The sequence below is a fragment of the Labeo rohita genome, chromosome 22 (genome assembly GCF_022985175.1).
Source record: "Labeo rohita strain BAU-BD-2019 chromosome 22, IGBB_LRoh.1.0, whole genome shotgun sequence".
NCBI lineage: Eukaryota > Metazoa > Chordata > Actinopteri > Cypriniformes > Cyprinidae > Labeo > Labeo rohita.
Genome location: NC_066890.1, coordinates 61,044,950 through 61,067,002, shown reverse-complemented (window position 1 = coordinate 61,067,002; position 22,053 = coordinate 61,044,950). Strand labels below are relative to the sequence as shown.

Genomic DNA, 22,053 nt, shown 5'->3' with positions numbered 1-22,053 from the left:
AGGATGAGTTCAGTGCGAGGATTAGCGGCCAGGCCGAGACCGAGCAGCCACTGACCGCTGCACATCTTGGCAGACGGGCGGCTGGGTTGTGGGTAGGCATGCGTTCAGCTGGACTGGCACAAAGGAATCATGGGAAAGCAGCAGCTCATCCACTGCGAAAAGCTTTGTTCGACAGGCTGAGGGAAATATGCTGGTTTTCCACTCTCATGCTTTAAAAGTGGGTCAGTCTATTGTGTTTAAGGTCCATTTTATTAAAGGAGAAGTCCACTTCCAGAACAACAATTTACAAATAATTTACTCACCCCCTTGTCATCCAAGATGTTCATGTCTTTCTTTATTCCGTTGTAAAGAAATTGTTTTTTGAGGAAAACATTTCAGCATTTTTCTCCATATAATGGACTGGTATGGTGCCCCGATTTTGAACTTCCAAAATGCAGTTTAAATATGGCTTTAAACAATCCCAGCTGAGAAAGAAGGGTCTTATCTAGTGAAACGATCGGTTATTTTCATATTCATGACAGTTAGGGTATGTCGAAAAACTCATGTTCTCCCTCAACTTCAAAATCGCCCTATATTCTGTTTTACCTTTATTGTTAAGGGTGTTTGATCTTCTTTGCATGTTCACTTCGCAAAGACTGGGTCGGTACTTCTGCAGCGATGTAGGATGATTTTGAAATGATTTTTGAAGTTGAGGGAGAAAATTCGATTGGAGTTTTTCGACATACCCTAACTGTCTTGAACCAGAATACGCAGAGTTCAGGGAGAGAAAGGCAAGACAAGTGTTTGAGATTAAAAAGTATTTAAATTGTAATTTTTTAATGAAAATAACCGACCATGTTGTTAGATAAGACCCTTCTTCCTCGGCTGGGATCTTTTACAACCGCATTTGGGATCGTTTGCAGCCACATTTAAAGGAGAAATACACTTCCAGAAAAACAATTTGCAAATAATTTACTCACCCCCTTGTCATCCAAGATGTTCATGTCTTTCTGTCTTCAGTTGTAAAGAAATTATGGTTTCTGAGAAAAACATTTCAGGATTTTGCTTCATATAATGGACTTAAATTGTGCCCCTGATTTTGAACTTCCAAAATGTAGTTTAAATGCAGCTTCAAAGGGCTCTAAACGATCCCAGCAGTGGAAAAAGGGTCTTATCTAGCAAAACGATCTGTCATTTTTTTTCGAAAAATAAAAATGTGTATACTTTTTAAGCACAAAATCTCGTGTAGCACAGGGTCTGGGATGTGCGTCCACGGGTCGTTGTTAAACGATTCGTTCATTTTGAAGAACGACCCTTACAAAAAATGTTCAGTGGTAATCCATAAATTTACCACACAACAACTGAGCATAGCTAAATATGACAGGATTACCACAGCACTTTCTGCTGTACAGTATCACAAGAATTTACCATTAAATGCCATATGTGGTTTTTCTGTTGTTCTTTTGTGGTAATACCAACATAAGCTAAATATGACAGGATTACCATAGCACTTTTCTGCTGTACAGTATCACAAGAATTTACCATTAAATGGCATATGTTGTTTTTCTGTTGGTTTTTTTGTATGGTAATACAAAAGTATTGAAACAGAGATAATTATGATAGGATTACTACAGCACTTTTTGTTGTACAATATCACAGGAATATCCTATAGTACTTTGCCTTCTTGGGCTCATTTATACAATGCTTATAACATGTGTACACCTCTCTTCCAGCTGTGAAATCTGTAAATTGCAAGTGATTATGAAAATGTATGCAGCTAAATGGTTTCAGATTACCACCTTAAAAGGACATAATATCATTAAAATATAGCAGTCAACGTCAAAATCATTTACTTTAGAACAGCAAGCGGCAAGAATGGCTTAAAGTTCCAAAAACCTGCTGCACTCAATAATCAAAAGTGCATACATCTGTTTTCATGTTAAAGACCATTTTTATAAATATTAATGTTGCTGTGGACTTTACTGTACACACATTGTAAGATCAAATGTGTGCATGTACACACTTTATATATATTTTCAGAGAGAAAAACACAGCGGATATTGCATTTTGCGTAAGATTAAAAACGGCCTTTTCAATACCGACCAGATACAATACTGATTTTGGCAGAAACTCAATTTTGTAAAAAAAAAAAAAAAATAAAAAATAAAAAAAAAGGTCGTTTATCGCATTTTGGAAGCAAACTCTTCATATATTACTCGATGACATTTCAAAGCAGCAGGTGGCGGTAAGGAGCTTCACGCGCTGGTTTACCAAACATGTGCCAAAACTAACGCCATTGGAGAAGTCCCCGCGTGGTGAAGGCGCCGGCGGGAATCGACGCTTCTTGAGGAAAACGCTGACTGAATCTGCAGCAGGTTGGATCTGTGCTCTTAACGTTTGGACGACAATCATTAGTAGTCTCAAAGTAAGTGTTTAATATATATTTTAAATGTGTTTTAAGAAGGCTTTTGAAAAAAATGTGGCCGTTTCTATTTTATGGAGTAACTGTAAGACTTGCCATGGTATACTGTAAACACGGTTATATTCAGTGCAAGGAGGAATACTGCTATGAAATTGTATGCCGTTTAAAGGGGAAATATGAATTAAACTTACATGGCAGCACATCTATTCATGTGCTGACGAATAAAATTAAATACCATATAGTCGCCCAAAGGTCGTGTTGTATGTGAGAGCGCAAATATGAGCGACGAGTGAACGGTCTTTACTTGAAAGAGCCACGAGGCGAAGCTGCTAGAAAAGGAACATTTTATATAACGTTATTCAAATAACGTTAAACGACGTCAATTTTAGTTTGGTCCAGTTAATGTATAATGCCTTTGTTCTCGTGTTTACCAGAACAGCAGCGTATAACTTAGCAGCAGCTTCTCTTTTATTTACACTGTCATTTAGAAGGCGGGAGTTCTGTTACTAGAGCCTTAGAGTTTTACTGTACTGTACATTCACAGTAACAGGAGTTACACGTACAAGAGACACATCCATTTGTAAATTGAATTAAAAACGGTCTGTTTTGATGCTTGATACTGCAAATAGGTATTTCTTAGTTTGATTCATGTATTATTCTATATACAACACGCTGGTTTGTAGTGCAGATATAGTTTTACCCTAGATTGCCTGTAGTAGCTATTGAAGCAGAAGTCCATGTTGTAAAATTAGGATATATATATATATATATATATATATATATATATATATATATATATAAATTTGTGGCAGGTCTACCTAGTAATGAACTGTACTGTAAGTATAAGGAATTCAGATTGAATGTTTTTGATGGAGGATTAAACTTTGACATTTTCTTTTCTTTCAGGTTAGGTGCCAGCATGATTTGGCAGTGTAAGTTGTGTCACATGATCCTTCAGAAATCATTCTAATATACTTATTTTTTTTTAATAATGTTAATAAAGTTTCAGCTTTGCTCCACAGCAGTAAATTACATTTTAAAATGTATTTTACAAACAGTTTAAACAGTTATTTTAAAACTCTTTGACACTATTAGTGTTTTACTGTATTTTCGAGCACATAAATGCAGCCTTGGTGAGCTAAGGAGTCTTCTTTGTGAACATTTACAAATTGTAATGTTTACAAATTAGACAAGTACTGTATGTCATTATGTGAGTAATGTTTTAAATAATGTTTAGTTTCTTACAAAGACCAATTGTTTTGTTTCAGAAGACCTCACTACATCGCCAAGCACGAGTGGACCAGCAAGGGTGTTAGTGACCAAGGGATCATGGGTCTTTAGTGTTCTACTAAAGAAAGTAAGTTTCTAACTTTTATTTAAGGAACTAGGCTTTTTAGGCTTTGAGTTTAATGTAAGTTTAATGTTAAGTTTAATGTACAATGATCATGTACAGTTTTGCTCATAAGTTTACATACCCCTTGCAGAATACCCAAAATGTTATTTTTTTTATTTAGTACCGACCTGAATATTTTACAAAACAGATGTTTATTTAAACTCCACAGGACCAAATAATGACTGAATTTATAAAAATGACTCCATTCAAAACTCCATTTGAATAATCAAACAAGAAAAATGTACACATTCAAAACATTCCAGTTCAAAAGTTTACACCCCCTGGCTCCTAATGCATTGTGTTGCCTACTTAGCTATTACAAAAGGTGAAAACATTTACTGATACTTATGTATGAGTCCCTCAGTTGTTCTCATTGTTAAATAGATGGATCTCAAAATCATACAGTCACATTTGGAAAGTGTTCAAATATGTAGAAGATGCTGAAAAAACAATGTGCAGGAGCTGGAGGATTTTTCTGAAGAACAGCAATCAGATGAACTGCTCAGGACAAACAAGGAACTTAAGATAAAAAAGATAAAAACAGTCGTGAATCATTCAGGAAATGACACAGTGTTGAGATTCAAGGGTATGTAAACTTTTGAACATGGTCATTTAAATTAGATATTATTTTGTCTTGTGGAGTATATAAACATCTGTAGTGTTCAATGGTTTATTCCTAATCCTTGCTTTCTGACCTAAACAAATTTAACATGGCTGTACTAAAAGGATTAGTTGACTTCCAGAATCACAGTTTACTGATAATTTACTCACCCCTATGTCATCCAGAATGTTCATGTCTTTCTTTCTTCAGTCAAAAAGAAATTAATGTTTTTGAGGAAAACATTCCAGGATTTTTCTCCATACAGTGGATTTCAAGGGTAGTCAGCGGACTGAAGATTAAAAATGCAGTTTAAATGCAGCTTTAAGACCCAGATGAGTCCTCTGCAATCTGACTTTGCTGCAACATGGAACCATTGCATTATTGAGACACTATTGTCCTATTTAATACTGTAAAGTTGCTTTGACACAACCTGTTGTGTAATTAACACACTGTTTAAATAAACATGATATTAGACTTGATATTGGTTATTAATTTCTGTTTGTATCTCTCTCTTATTTATTCAGGAGGAGTCTGATGAACCAGATCTTGGAGATGTTCAGGGGATCGTTTGCTAGATCTAGATCCAAACTACAACACAGCTGACATCAGGGATTCTCATCTTTTGAATGAGTGACACTTGTTTGCACAATTACTGTCTGCTCTAATTTTTTGGCCTTATCACTAACAGCAGTTATTGAATGTAAACCCGTAAAAAGAAATAATTTTGTAAAATGTTTGCATTTGTCATTTTACTGTTGCTGCGGTCTTGTTCTTTTCAGTTTAAGCCAGATATCCTTGTACACATTGCCTTTACAGGTTTTCCTTGATATAACACATTTACTTGACTCTTGTTAGTGATGAGGTTGGGCAATTTAGGGCAAAAAAGGCTTTTGTTTTAAAAGGTTTAAAAGACTTATTTCATTTATCGAAATGTACCAAAGTACATCTGCATTTGATGTTTGTTAATGAAATGCTTTTGCATTTTGAGGTTGTAAAAGTTTTGTGGTATTGTGGAAAATGTTTAAACTCTACAGTGTGTAGAAATTAATTTTCCACAATTAACAATATATTGTTGTATTTTAAATATTCATTTTCACTGTGTTAAATGGAAGCGGTTAAGAAAATTCTGTTCAATAAAAGTCATTAAGTTTTTTGAGTTACTTGTACTCAATGTTTTTAAGGCTTATCGGGGTTTACAGTTTACCCTCACTTAAAAGGTTAAAGGAATACCACAGAATACTCCAAAAATATAACAATTAAGGGCCACAGGTTTATTACAGGATAGTCCTAGTAATACTGCAGAAATATGACTATAGTAATGCAAGAATATTACAGCAATATTACATACTGTACAACACAGAATCCTGTGGTAAATACTACAGAAATGTGAAAGTAATACCACACGTTACCGCAAGAATATTACAGGAATATTACATACTGTACAACAAAATTCTGTGGTAAAATGTCCCAAAAAACAACACAATACTACACAATTACCACACAAATCGTATGTGGTTCTTTTGATATATTATCATATGGAATACCACAGGACATTTTCTATTCCTTTAGTCAAACATCTGGTAGCAAGATACATTTTAAGGTAAATTTGACCTGCACCCATGCATTTTCATGATTTAAATTTCACGAACTACATAAAATGGCCATAATATCGTCTAATATCAGCAGTGACAAATATAGTGATAATTATTTGTGTTGCCTGTGAGCTATAACAAAACACAATTTGAGCCAGCATATTTTTGCTGAGTGATCGCACTGAGAACGGGTAAAAACCTAGCGCTCTGAATCACAGGACACCCCTACAGAGTTACTGTATTCATTAAGAACAATTAAGTCTCTAACGACTAAATTAATTGCATAATCTATTATTTTGCTCCCTCGACACGGCGCAGGCTGAAGTTAACAGGCTGATGGGGATGACGCGTTCCTCGAAGGGGATAATACGGGAAGCCAGCGGAATTAATTGGGTTTGATTAAGCGAGGTTTTCAATGGGACACGGCTCTTTTCGCATGACATAATTAGAGGTCATGGAGAATGGGTGGGAGGTACTGGGGTGGATTCGAGGCTTGGCGCCAGTATTCTTCTCATCAGTGGAAGTGAAAAGGGTTCCTTTGTAAACATGTGGAGTGCTGATGATTAGTAGGACAGTTGGATATGAATCATTTAGAGACATAACCTATATGGGTGATTCTTCAGTTAGGGCAGTTTTTGTGCCCTAGAATGACTTAAAAGGTAGTCGTAAATAATAAAATGTATATTTTTTTTATTTGTTTATTTATTTTTATTTTATTTATTTATTTATTTTAGAGAACTTTCGACTATGAACAAATGTAATGTCTGGTATATTTAAATTAGATTTAGTTTTTAGTACAATTATAGTTCATTCATTTTTATGCTTTTCCATTTTGCTATGACGCGAATTATGCTTGTTTTGCTCCCTAAAATTTTCCCGAAAAGCCACCAAATAGCCGAAATTACATTTTAAATACAGATGTGTTGAGGAAAATGACTTTTTTCTGCGTTAGTTTGTATTCTATATTTTTCTATACTATCCTGACAAATATTCACTGGTATAAAAAGTGTGAGAGGTCTTTTTTTCATTCACACAAACACATCTGAGTGAATCAATCAGCACCGCTGTGTCTGTAATCTAGTTACAGATGTAATTTGCATGAGAGAAAGGCTCCAGATACTACACCCGCTGCTAAAAACAGAATACATGCCACCGTTATATATATAACAAGATTACGTGTGAAATCATTCCAAAAGTGAAGAGTTTTTTTTTCTGGGCTATCAGTGTGTTTACAGACTGACCTAGTTGTGTAAAGACACCAGCTGTTTACAACTAAAACACGGCCTAGCAGTGGTAGAAAAAAGTGAGTGGGAGAAACGAACCTTTTCGAAACTTTGAATCAAATGAACCAATTGCTTCGCAAAATGATTCACTGTTTTGAAGCGGTCCAAACAGCACACGTTGGTGACGCCTGCTGGTCAAACTGTGTACATGCAACAGAACTCAGGCAAACATGCAAGAAAACACTTTTTACAAACCAACTGCTCGTTTTACTAAAAGTATGGGCTATAAAATGCAATTAACACATCATCAAATAACATTAAATATTAAGTAAATGAATCATTTGTGTTGTTTTATTAATTTATAGGGCTTATTGTGTTTGTTTTATTGATATTTTTTTCTAAACAGGCCAGTGGGAGACTTACAACTCTTTCTTATACAAATGTGTCTACACATTCAAACTAATCTGAGATCATACAGGTAACACACTGACACAGTCAAACTTTTCCGGAGATCATCACAACCTAGCGGCAAACCATTGACACTCCCCTACAGTTATGACGTAAAGTAGACGTTTACTGAAAACACGTGACTCACGCCATATCGGAATTCCCGTAATTTCGGAGATTCCAACTTGTAAAAGGCGTTCACGTCCTCGTTGAACTCGTAATTACAACTTGTGAACTGGCCCTGCACCCAATGTGCATATTATCCACCCTATCTGCCATAAATAGTATTGAAAATTACTACTATCACACATAATTTAGGATGGTATGCACATTGGGATGCAGGCTGGGAGACTTCTAAAAGAGCTACGACTTGTACCACATGACCGCTGTACCACCTGACCAAGGCTCTGTTTAGGCGTTGATTGCCATAAAAAGAAAAAAACATAATTCCGAGTCTGAGGACGTGAACAGCTCCGAGTAGAACGTAAAGTTGCCATCTCGAAATTAAGGTAATTACGATATGGCGTGAAAGCAGCATTAGTCTTTGATTCGGAGATGCAAGTAGAGCTCACGAAACCATAGGCAAAAAAACATGATTACTATAGTTAAATCATGGTAACCACAATAAATTAACCATTGTTTTGCTATACTTAGTTCAGTCATGGTATTTGTAGTAAAACTGCTCATACAAGTGGTAGTCATTGCGCTAAAAACATGGTTACTACACGTTTACTATAATACAACCATGGTTAAATTTCGTAAGGGATTCCTTTAACAAATATTCAAGATTCACTTCTGTCACATGTGACATCGTACTCATTCATTGTCATCGTTAACCCTTTGTGTGATCCTCAGTGTCCTGTATTTGATCCCGCCTAATATGATTTCTGTCTTTTTCTTTTCACAACTATGTGTGTCTTTGTATTTGGATTAGATGTAGACATTTTCAGAATTTAAAATTTGTTTACAAAACACTATTTTTCTCTTACAGAAACCAGGCGAAAGTGAAAGTATTTTAACAGACGCTATTTTTTGAAAGGGCATGAACAACATTGGGAGGGAAAAGCGGTTTATTTGTGAATAATGTGAATCTGTTTGAGAACAGGTGAGTTTAATACTGCTGTCTAGAGACGGGTCTGATTTTTAAACTGAATGAAGTTTGTGTTTGATGACCCTCAATGTTGAGACAGTTAAGGTAGGTTTGAACGCGTTTCTGCATTCATTCTCATGTACTGGTAAATCGATATGAAGGTCCATGTGTAAATACTTATATTTCTTGTACTACTACTTATTGTAATGTAAGAGTATTTTCAGATGATTTAGTCTCTATACTGAGAATTATTCATACTCTAGGTAGCCTTTAAATACTTGATAATAGTTAGTATGGATTTTGTAGTCACACAGAAATAAAGTTACAAAAATTGAACGATTCTGTAACAATAGTACCCCCCCAACACACACACCCCATTTTTTTGATTGCCTTGTCAAAAGAAGTAAATTCAGTAGTATATTTTATTGTCTATTTCTGCAGCACTGCCTGTTAAATGAGTCTCTGTGAGAAGAGAGAGGAGGAGGATGTTCACACACATAAAGCAGCATCTCCAGAACCCAGCTCTGTGTCTATAAGGAGTGATGCATCCATGAGAAAACCTCCTCATCTCAGTGATGGAACTGTGACCTCTACAACATCTGTGATGTAAGGAAATCAGTGATTCACTGATCAGCATTAATAATATTAATAATTTGAAGCAGAACATGTCTAAAAATAAAATAAAATGAATAAATACATAAAGGCTGCAAAGGGGCCGTTAGCATTATTTTAGTCTTAAGTTTAATTAAAAAAACAAGGTGCACAGCAAAAACAGTTGCCAAGTATGACATACACTACAGAAATCAGTTGTTTCTGGTATAGATAGTGGGATGCTGTCTGAACTGACATTTTTGTGTGAATGTGGTGTAGTGCCAAATTAGAGCTCAGCAAAATTAGAGTTTGCTGTGCTGGAGCATTTGAATCATTTTCTCCTTTTACAGTGTTTCTGTTCATCTTATTTTTCTGCAGAATAAAGAGAGACAATGTAATCAGATCAGTGACGCCCCCTCTGACCTGCACTGACTCTGACTGTCAGACCCTCACCAGACAGAGAGTCAAAGACCAGCACAAAACCAGCATGAAGAACAAGTATGAGAGCTTATTTGAGGGAATCGACCTAGAAGAAAATCAAACCCTCCTGAACAGGATCTACACACAGCTCTACATCATAGAGGGAGAGAGTGAAGGAGTGAATGAAGAACATGAGATTTTACAGATGGAGAAAACAGCCAGAACACAAGACACTCCAATCTACTGCAACGACATCTTTAAACCCTTATACCAATGCAGAGGACCTGAGAAGCAAAGAAAACGGAAGAAAGACGAAATCAAGACTGTTCTTACTAAAGGCATCGCTGGAATTGGAAAAACTGTCTCTGTGCAGAAGTTCATTCTGGACTGGGCTGAGGAAAAAGCCAATCAGGATGTTGATTTCATGTTTGTTCTTCCATTTCGAGAGCTGAACTTGATTAAAGATCACCAGTACAGTCTTCACAGACTTCTGCTGGACTTTCATCCTGAACTTCAAGATCTGGACTCAAAGATTTATGAGAAGTGTAAAGTTGTGTTCATCTTTGATGGTCTGGATGAAAGCAGGATTACACTGAGGTTTTCAGATGAGGACAACGTTTCTGATGTTATTAAATCTTCATCAGTGGGTGTGTTAATGTCAAATCTCATCAGAGGAAATCTGCTTCCCTCTGCTCTCATCTGGATCACCTCCAGACCAGCAGCAGCCAATCAGATCCCCTCAAAATACATCAACCGTGTGACAGAAATTCAGGGATTCAATGAGTCTCAGAAGGAGGAATATTTCAGAAAGAGAATCAGTGATGAGCATCAAGCCAGCAGAATCATCTCACACATCAGAAGATCAAGAAGCCTCCACATCATGTGTCACATACCTGTCTTCTGCTGGATCTCAGCCACTGTGCTTCAAAACCTTGTGAAACAAAATGACAGTGCAGAAATCCCTCAAACTCTGACTGAAATGTTCATCCACTTCCTGCTGACTCAAATAAACATAAAGAGGAAAAAGTACGATGAGAGAAATCCGAAGAAACTCCTGCAGTCCAACAGAGATGTGATTGTGAAACTTGCTGAACTGGCTTTCAATCAGCTGATGAAGGGCAACGTGATGTTCTATGAGGAGGACCTGATTGAGAGCGGCATAGATGTCACTGACGCCTCAGTGTATTCTGGGATTTGCACTGAGATCTTTAAGGAGGAATCTGTGATTCATCAGAGGAAAGTCTTCAGCTTCATTCATCTGAGCTTTCAGGAGTTTCTAGCTGCTTTCTTTGTGTTTTACTCTTATGTAGTCAACAATAAGGATTTATTGAATTTGTTTTCGAATGTAGAATATATGTGGTACAATCTGAAAAACTCTCTGTATGGGCTACTAACATCAGCAGTTGATAAATCCTTACAGAGTAAAAGTGGACACCTGGATCTTTTCCTGAGGTTTCTGCTGGGCGTCTCACTGGATTCCAATCAGAGACTCTTACAGGATCTACTGACACGCACAGGTAACAGCTCAGAGATTATCAAGAGAATCACACAGTACATTAAAGACAAACTCAAGGGTAATGAGCATCTCTCAGCTGACAGATGCATCAATCTGTTCCTCTGTCTGCTGGAAATGAAGGATCAGACTCTGTACAGAGAAATTCAGGAGTTTGTGAAATCAGAGAATCACTCAGTGAATCATGTCTCTCCGTCTCACTGCTCAACAATCACCTACATGCTTCAGATGTCAGAGGTGCTGGATGAGTTTAATCTGAAGAAATACAACACATCAGATGAGGGCAGAAGGAGACTGATACCAGCTGTGGTGAACTGCAGAAAAGCTCTGTGAGTATTAATTTATGAGATTGGATATCAAACAGAATATGTCTGTAACATTGTTACAATTCCTTCATTAAGTTATGACACTTTTCTTTGACATGAGAATAATTTGAAGGGAAACGAGAAGCTGTCTTAAGAGATCAAAACTGTTTAATGTCAAGCTAAACTGAAACCGAGGCTGGGTCACTTATTTGAAACAAAATCGAAATGTTTCCAAATTTGTGATGTATTTGAATAGCAAAATATAATTTATTATGTAAGCCAGGTTTTGCACTTCACCCATGTTCCAGTATCCACGTAAAATGTTTGTCATAACATCACGGCGGTACGGTGGTCACTAGGGCTGTAAATCAGATGGTTCATCATGATACGAAATGATATTGATTCTCATACCAAGTGATACGATATTTGCCGTTACCTCAAAAAATGTTCCAACATGATCCAGTTTGATTCAGTAGCATATCTATCGATTTATCGATATTATGAAACTACTGTGTGTACCTACAGGGCTGCGTTTTCCTAATGGGAAACATGGGCTGCAGCCCAGGGCCCCAAACACTAGGGGGCCCCTGAGACAATTTGCTTTTGCGATAATACATCAGAGAAGCATTTCGTAAGCTATACAGAATGCAGTATATCCCGTATTTGTAGTTTTAAGGCAGTCTATACAGAATTTTTTAAAGTACTTTAATGTAAAGTAGACTTCATAGTTTTCACTGTATAAATTAAATATAGATTAATCCTAATTAAAGTTCCAAACATTATTCGGTTAAGAGAAAAGTAATGAAAGATCTTTTGACAGCATTAGGTTTATTAGTCTGCTTTAACTTTAAGAGGAATGCGTGGATCCAATATACTGATACACATGCTTTTTCTTTCTCAGCTGTCAACAGTGTCAAAATAAAGTGGCCTATTTATGCTACAAGTATTGATTTTTCAAATGCCTCATCGATACATTGTATCATAGACATTTGATTGATGTAATAATCCATATCGTATGGATCCATATGGATTGTTACATGATTGAATTGCACAGATTGTACTACAGGCTATTTAAACTGTATTTTGTCAACAGTCACGCATGTGAAAAAAATGGACAGTGCTCTTCAGATCACATAATTCAGTGGAAAATTAATAGAAATGATATTCCTTATAAATAACGTGAGAATAAATATGTTCTCAGATACCAAACATAATAAGATCTCAGCATCCACTCTATTCTCTCTTGGTATACTCTTCTTCTTTGTTTGTTTACACTGGTTTTTGAAACAGCTTGTAATGGGGAGTGAGAGGCGAGAGGCGAGCAGATCCATTCGCAAGCTTTTATTTAAGGGACGAGACACATACATTGTCGAAAACAGGCAGGGTCAAAACAGCAGCAAACAGGTGTGTCAGAGGTGAGACGAGCGAATAGTCCTTATAACGAGCGATAGTCCAAAAAGGCAGGCGGCGAGACAGTCGAAAACGAGATAACCAGGCGAGAGAACAAAACACGGGAACAAGGGAAACTAGGAACGCTAACACTGGTAATCACAACGACAATACTCCGTGGCTTGTAAGGGGAGAGACCGGTGCTTTTATAGCGCCACTGATTGGTCGCAGGTGTAGACCAAATCAGCGCGCTGCATGATGGGGAATGTAGTCCGGGATGTAGTATAACAGTCTGTGTGCGAGGATAAGGTCAGAGCGACATCTGGTGGTGAGCGGTCCGCTGAACACCGACCAGATTCGTAACACAGCTCCACCGCTCTTTAATTGTGCTTATTGCTGTGTTTATTGCTGTGTTTTAATTTATTGTGCTGTAGGCTACAGACAATTAAAAGTTTAGTAATGAATAACAAGGATAAAAGATTTGTAGCTGTCACTTGAAATACATCCTTAATTATCTCATTGTGTGCAGTTTGAGCGTAGTGTCCATCAAAAATAGACTAGATGCCTATCATTAGCGAAGCAGTGTAGAGAGCCGCTTGTGGTATGCTTCTGAAACATGCCACAGCACAGCTAGTATAAGCACAAGCATTGACTAGTGACCAGGATCATCTCCGGTGGCCGTGACAGAGCTGTAATGTGCAGATCAGCAACGTCACTGAATCTGCTGTTAAAAATGAACCACTGATTCATCATATCATCCTGCAAAACTAAGAATTAGAATAATTGTAATATGATGGTCGGGTGCAGGTCGGGGTGGATATCTAAATCAGAGGAAAATATATGTGCGGGTGGATAATTTATTTGAAGCCACGGTTACAGGTGACATTTGAGCTGATCCGCACATCTCTACCCCAAAGGGATCTTTTGTTTAGATTCAAAAGCATCATCGCACCATGTATACATGCCATATTTTTGCCTTACTATTCCTTTTGCAGATAACAACCAAAGCATCTCAACTGAAAAAAGCCTCTGTAGCGCTCAGGCACTCACAACTTCGTAGTATCAGTCTAACATATTTGAGCTGATTGCCAATCAGTTTTATTATTCTTGTATTACAGACTTGCAGGCTGTAATCTCACTGAGCAGTGTGTTGAAAGTTTGTCTTCATCTCTACAATCATCAAACTCACTGAGAGAGCTGGACCTGAGTCACAATAACCTGCAGGATTCAAGAGTGAAGCTTCTCTTTGATGGACTGAAGAATCTGAAAAATCATCTCAACATACTGAGGTTAGAAAAGCAAATAAAGGTCCTGATTGCTTGTGTGTTTTCAATGTATCTGTCACGATCTCGGTGTGGTCTGCCTAGGTTTTTGTTGTCTTGTGTTTGTTGTTCGGGTGGTTTGTTGTCCTGGAGAACGTTTGTTTGTTTTGACAGCTCACCATGTGCTGCGCTGTCATTGTGGTGTCCACCCCACCTCTCTTGTTATCCCTGTTCATTTTCCCTGTCACCTGCACCTTGTTTGGTCCTAATTTTCTCCCCTTTATTATGCCCTTTTCTTTTCTGTCTTGCGTCAGTCCGCTATTCAATGTTCTGAAGCTCTGACTCTCTTGCGCTGTTTATCAACTTAGTTTGTCATTTTTTTGTTTTTACCCGCTTGCCCTCTAGGATTCTCTCCTGCTCTCTGCCTTGGCTCTTCTCTGCCTGGATTTTCATCTTTTCACGGCAGCCCCGGCCACTCTCTCCCTGTTCGCTTGCCGCGCTCCCTCCGGAATTCATCCGCAACCATTCATCGCCCTCCCGCCACCTCGCTTACCCGTGGCCTTGGCTGAAGCGGGCCAGTTCTCCGCGCTGGGCTGGCTGACCATTTACTGGCGATTGTTGCTGCTCTTCTGACCTTTTGTCTGGACAATTTTGTTTTTCTCAGTTTTCAAATAAATATTGAACTTTTGTTTTCACCTGCAACTGGATCCCGGTCTTGTTCCTGACAGCATCAACAGATCCAAGTGTGTCTAAAGACTTTGACATTTTTAGTTTTTGCATATTTGCCTTTTCATTGGGGTCTGAAATACACTGTAAAACCTGAATATGCATTCTCTGTATAACAATATTGGAAATGTACTACATACTTGTGAATTAGTTAAGAGCTTGCAAGAGAGGTGTGTTTTTTAATCTTCATTTGAGCTGATTGTCAGTCAATATTCAGAGTTCATCTCCCAGTAGAGTATTAATCATGTGATTAGTATGTGATCAAAGCTATGTGCAGAAAATCATATTTTACCCAACATTTCCTTATTGTTAAACCATATTTCATCTTGTGTTACAGACTTGCATGCTGTAATTTCACTGATCAGTGTTGTGAAAGTTTGTCTTCATTTTTACAATCATCAAAGTCACTGAGAGAGCTGGACCTGAGTAACAATGACCTGAAAGACTCAGGAGTGAAGATTCTCTCTGATGGACTGAAGAGTCCGCATTGTCATGTCAACATATTGAGGTAAGAAAAACAAATATGAATCAGAAAGTTCAAGTCTGATTCCAGTACAGCATTGTAGCTGTATTGTGTTCCATGGTATCAGCAATAGCTTTGACCTGTTCACTGCACAGTAAATCATTTTGTTGCAGTGACATTCTGTTATCTTAGTGACTAGATGTAGTAACCATTTTATAAAAGGCATTATTCACTGATTAAATTGTCAGAGTAATGAGGAGTGGTGACATCAAGTAAAACACTGAACCCGGAGTGACTCCAGCTGAAATTAACTTGTAGTCAGTGGCCTGTGCTTAAAAATGTCCTACACTAAATTAAAAAATATATCATTCTGGTGCTGCCATCATACATTAAGTCATCATGAAAATTGAGAGAGCCTGTTCCAGAGACAGCCATGCATGCCCATGCCATGACACCACCTCCACCATGCTTTACAGATGAGGTTGTATGCTTAGGATAATTTGCAGTTCCATTTTTTTCTCCACATTTTTGATTTCCCATCACTTAGATGAAGGGTAATCTTTGTCTCATCTGTCCATAAAACTATTCCAAAACTCTGTTGGCTTTTGCAAGCTCTAATCTTTCCTTACTATTTTTGGTCCTGGTCAGAGGTTTTCATCTTGCTGTGTAGCTTCAGTAATTCTATGTCAAAATGTCCTGTGGACAGTAGATTGTCAGAGCGTCACCCCAGCTTTCTAAAGGTTGTTGGTGATTTTACATTGTATTTACATGTATTTTAGGGTTAATTTTCACAGCCTTTATAATTTGCCTGCCATCAGCTCCTGTTGTTTTTCTCAGCTGATCAGATCATTGTTGGCTGCTGATGTCTCCGGTGGTCTCCAAACTCTTGATTTCTCCAAGCCCTTTGTTTTTTCTATAGCTCTAATTGACTTCCTCTTTTCTTTTAGCATCCAAATTGCTTGCCTTTCTCTCAGAGTCAGCTCCCTCATCTTGGTTTGTGTGTGTCGTCATCGAATGCAAAACTCAGAATGCAGAAGCAATGTGTCTGTACTTGATCAGTTCTGATATGACAGATCATGTGATGTGTTTGTAGATTGTCTCGCTGTATGGTAACAGAGGAAGGCTGCTGTTTTCTGGCTTCAGCTCTGAGTTCAAACCCCTCACACCTGAGAGAACTGGATCTGAGCTACAATCACCCAGGACAATCATTAGTCAAGCTGCTCTCTGATCCAAACTACAGACTGGACAAACTCAAGTATGTTCAAGTATACTCAAGTATGTTCTGTAAAGGAAAATAGATTCAAGATAGAGATTCAGAGATCACAGTCCAAATGAGAAGAAGTAATGTTTAACCTCATGACACTGAATAAAAAAGAGATTAATAATAAGATATCCTGCCATTAGTAGATGAATCAACTACTGATTAAACATACACAAATTAAATCATATTGACATTGTAGCAAATGTAAAAGTGAGTCTGTAGCTCAAACGTGACAGTCTTATCCAGTGACAGAGACTGTGAATCAGGCACTGCATAAAATACTGGAGAACAGACAGAGGATCTCAAAGGATCTTCATCAGAAGAGACAAATGTAATAACTTTGTGTAAAGAACAGACCAAAGATGTTAATCACATGCACTCCAGACTTTTATGATTGCAATGTTAAAAAAGGTTTGCTTAATTTTGACTGTTTATGATAAAAAAAAAAAAAAATACATAAATGTTTAGATGAGAAATGTTCAATTTAATGTAAAATCTGACATCTATTTGTTTTTATAGGTTAGATCATGGAGCAGAGTTCAGGATTAAAGCAGGACCACAGAAATGTAGGTCTCACACACGCACACCTTAATCATTATCGATGATTTATTGTGTTGGGTCCGTCCATCTCAAGTGGTACAGAAATTGTGACGTTGGTTTATTAAGAGCAAATGATTCAAATTTAGTTGTGTTAACACAGTCTTGATTCAAATTCTAAGATAAAACACTAAAACCATATATATTATTTAACTTTTTTTATTACACGTCTAGACATCTTTGAGTCTTTGAGTCATTTAAAATTAAATATTTTTTAATAATTTTAAAGTGTATGGAAAAAATACTATGGAAGTCAAAGGCTACTGCCAACTGTTTGGTTACCAATATTTTTCTAAGTATCATCTTTTGCACTTTTTAAGCCAAACTTTAATAAACATAAAAAGTGGTTTGACCAACATTTTACGCATTTAGTTGCATTTAGTTAGCAAAACATTTGCGTTATTTGGTTATTGTTCTGCAGATTGTCTTGTTCAATGAGAAAATCAGATGAAAAATTGTCGATTCCATCATGAATGTTTTATAGTGGTCTAATATGAATAACTTATTTTAATTATGAACTTAAAGTTAAAGGTTAATTATGAACTTAGTTTTATTATACAATTTATAGTGGTCTAATATGAGTTTGTATTGTCTTAATTGAAATTCTTTACTAACTTATTTTAACTGCACATTAGCACGCAAGTTAATAATAAACAAAGTTTTATTATACGATTTATAGTGGTCTAATAAGAGCTTGTCTTAATTCTCTTAGTTTGAATTGTTTGTTATTTTAATTTTGTGTAAGTTAATTTTAAACTTTATAAAGTATTATGCAGTTAATTAAAAGTTTACAATTTATAGTGGTCTAATATGAATTTTTCCTAATTGTCTTAATTTGAATTATGCTTGCTAACTTAGTTATTTTAATTGCGCGTAAGTTAGCGTGCAAGTTAATTGAGAACTTATTATACAGTTTATAATGGTCTAATATGAGTTTGTCTTGTCTTAATTTAAATGATTTACCAACTTATTTTATTTGCGTAAGTTAGCATGTAGGTTAGTGATGAACTTTATAAGTATGGTTTAATATGGTATGGTTTAATATATGGTTTAATACGAGTTTGTCCTAATTGTCTTAATTTGAATTATTTGACTAACTTTTTTTAATTGCGTGTAACTTAGCCTATAAGTTAATCATAAACTTTTTAAAGTTTTATTATAAAATTATTCAAAGATTTATTATACAATTTATAATGGTCTGAAATGAGTTTGTCTTGTCTTAATTTAAATTATTTACCAACTTATTTTATTTGCGTAAGTTAGCATGTAGGTTAATGATGAACTTTATGAAGTTTTATAAAACAAATTAAATTTTATTATACAATTTATAGTGGTTTAATATGAGTTTGTCCTCATTGTCTTGATTTGAATCATGTACTAACTTAGTTATTTTAATTGTGCGTAAGTTAGCGCAAGTTAATTCTAAAATTTATAAAGTTTTATTATACAATTAGTTAAAAGCTTTATTATCCAATTTATAGTGGTCTAATGAATTTGTCTTGCCTTAATTTGAATTATTTGACTAACTTTTTTTAATTGCGCGTAACTTAGCCCATAAGTTAATTATAAACTTTTTAAAGTTTTATTATAATATTATTGAAAGTTTTATTATAAAATGTATAATGGTCTAATATGAGTTTGTCTTGTCTTAATTTAAATGATTTACCAACTTATTTTATTTGCGTAAGTTAGCATGTAGGTTAATGATGAACTTTATAAAGTTTTATTAAACAAATTAAGTTTTATTATGCGATTTATAGTGGTTTAATACGAGTTTGTTCTAATTGTCTTAATTTGAATTATTTGACTAACTTTTTTAATTGCGCGTAACTTAGCCCATAAGTTAATTATAAACTATTTAAAGTTTTATTATAAAATTATTCATTTTATTATACAATTTATAGTGGTCTAATATGAGTTTGTCTTGTCTTACTTTGAATTATTTACTAACTTATTTTAATTGAGAATAAGTTGGCGCACAAGTTAATAATGAACTTTTCATAGTACAATTCATAGTGGTCTCATGTTTTTAGAGTTTGTCCTAATTGTCTTAATTTGAATTATTTACTAACTTATTTTAAAAGTTAGCAAATTTCTGCCTACGAACAGCCCTCAAGTATTGGGTGTAACAGTTCAAGCTTGTTAGGGTTTCTGTGCAAGCATAAGCTATTGTTCTTACTGTAAAACACTGTTTGTAATGCTTATATTCCATCTGTTCATTTCTAAGAACACATGAATAAGAATCAATGCAGTAATGATTAAATTCTTTGAATTATTAATCAGCTTCCCCCCTTTACTATCAATTCAAGTGATGTCCTATCTTTTTTTTTAATGATTCAACTAGTTCCAGATTATTTTAGAAATGTGCACTGTTCTTACCTAGGTACTCCTTAAAACATGTAGGACTGAGATTGGAATCCTTCCCATTATAAACTGACAATAAAAGTGGAACTTTGAGCCTTTTTGGAATATGGTCAGGCAACCAACTTCCCAAATTTGGACCACTTGTGATGGACTGACCCCTGTTATAAATGTTACAATCTCTCTTTTTCTGTAGATGCATGTGATCTCACACTGGATCCAAACACAGCACACACTCGTTTCGCTCTGTCTGAGGGGAACAGGAAGGTGACACATGTGACAGAGAAGCAGCCGTATCCTGATCATCCAGAGAGATTTGATGAGTGTCCTCAGGTTCTGTGTAGAGAGAGTCTGTCTGGACGCTGTTACTGGGAGGTTGAATGGAGTGGGTTTGGGGTCAATATATCATTGACATATAAAGAAATCAGCAGGAAAGGTTATGGTGATGACTGTTTATTTGGATTCATTAAGAAGTTCTGGAGTCTGGACTGTATTAACAACAGATTCACTGCCAAACACAAGAATAAGAAAACAGAAATACCTGTCATTTCAAGCTCTAACAGAGTAGGAGTGTATCTGAACTGGTTCGCTGGTGTTCTGTCCTTCTACAGCATCTCTGACACAAACACACTCACACACTTACACACATTCAACAGCACATTCACTGAACCCCTCTATGCTGGATTTGGAGTTTATTCTGATAGTTCATTGTCTCTGTGTGAGATTAAATAACCTACAGTAAGAAACTTAAACTATGCTTTTCCTATAAAATGTTTTTGTAAAGTAGAGTAATTCTAAATAAATGATGTCTGAACATTGATAAATAGCGCTAAATTTGATATTGACCTTACAAATAATAGCTTGTACAATTTGTATTTTTAAGTGAACTACCTTCTGTCAGGACAACAGTGTTATTGTGTCTTTAAGCCCATATTTTAGTTTTGGAGTTTTTAGGGGTAATGAGTAATAATGTAAATCATTTTGATACGAACAAACAATACATAAATAAACAGTGTCTTTGAATTTGAATTTCAAAGGGGAAATGTTGCTGTATTAAAATCTTGGGTGCAGGAGCACGTTGAAGTTTGACATATTTCTCATTTGTCTCATTTCAAGGTCAAATGATTGGGTGACATCAGTGACGAATTTAATATTGACTCATTTTAATATTTATTCTACACACAATAATTTCTGAGCACTGTAAAATGTGTTAATCTAGGCTTTTTAGTTTATAAATGAATACAGAACTTATTTGCAGTTTCAAATAGGTGTTTTAAAATATGGTTTGAACATGGTTATATGTAATATTTAAAACAATTATTGGTGCTCTCTAGTGTTTTTTTTTAATTTGTTTATTTATTTATTTTTTTTTTAATGAATATTTTAAATGATTGAATCGTTTTCATTCATCTTCATGCATGTCTCAAGACTTTTTTTTTTTTTTTTTTTTTTTTGGTCTTAACAGTTTCCTTAATTGGCTTGTAGATGGGGTGATAATAAGCAACAACCATTTACATTCGGCTCAAATGTCCAAATGCATTTTGGCTGCCAGTGTTACAGTACATATAATTTTAGTAAAGTACATAGTTCATTTCTTAATTTTATTTATTGATTATTTTTCTTAATTATTGTTCTGCTAATGTTATGTCTTTCCTACACTGGAGGTCAAATCAGTGATGGGAGGAAAATATGAGCTCTTATTTTCCCAAACACATTAGGTCATACATCCTCTAAATTAGCAACTATTTGAATTTCCTACTCATTTGATAAACTGCTGTTTGTGAACCTTTTCATAAATTTGAATCAAAGGAACCAGTTGCTTCTCAGAATGATTCTCTATTTTGAAGCGCTCCAAACAGCACATGCTGGTGACACCTGCTGGTCAAACTGTACATGCAACAAAACTCATGCAAACGTGTGAAAACAACTTTTACAAACCCATAATGATCATGTTTTACTGAAAGTGTGGTCTATATAATGTAAATAAGTATCAAATAATATTAAATATGAAGTTTATATATATATATATATATGTTATTTTATTAATTTACAGTACATGTTGTGTTTGTTTTATGAAGGATAAACAGGCCAATATAAGAGAATATTAACTACAACTCTTCATTTTTACTATATAAATTTAATAAAAAATGTGAACACATTTAAACTAATCCGAGATCATACAGGTAAAACACATAAAGACACCGAGTCATAAGTTCACAAAGATCAATCCCCCCTACTAGCGGCAAACCATTGACACTAGTTATGACATAAAGAAGACTATTCGTGTGTTCAGAATATATGGACATTTTTTCAGTTTCAGCACATGCCCCTCAAAAGGTCTGTGCACGGCCCTGCATTAGGCCACAACTGCCCTCCTGTATTTAGATGTGAATGATTGTTTAAAGTGTGGTGTCAAGC

At 35.7% G+C, this 22,053-nt stretch overlaps 1 protein-coding gene across 1 annotated transcript; it reads left to right on the top strand.

Moving 5' to 3' along the window:
• Window positions 1-7,832: 7,832 nt before the first annotated feature.
• LOC127153602 (NACHT, LRR and PYD domains-containing protein 3-like) lies at window positions 7,833-20,976 on the top strand. Its single transcript, XM_051094786.1, has 9 exons — window positions 7,833-8,166; window positions 8,649-8,762; window positions 9,189-9,353; window positions 9,717-11,600; window positions 14,084-14,254; window positions 15,291-15,461; window positions 16,510-16,671; window positions 17,197-17,243; window positions 19,832-20,976. Exons 3-9 carry the CDS (start codon window positions 9,202-9,204, stop codon window positions 20,365-20,367), a joined length of 3,123 nt encoding a protein of 1,040 aa, XP_050950743.1. The 5' UTR covers window positions 7,833-8,166; window positions 8,649-8,762; window positions 9,189-9,201; the 3' UTR covers window positions 20,368-20,976.
• The last annotated feature ends 1,077 nt before the right edge of the window (window positions 20,977-22,053 follow it).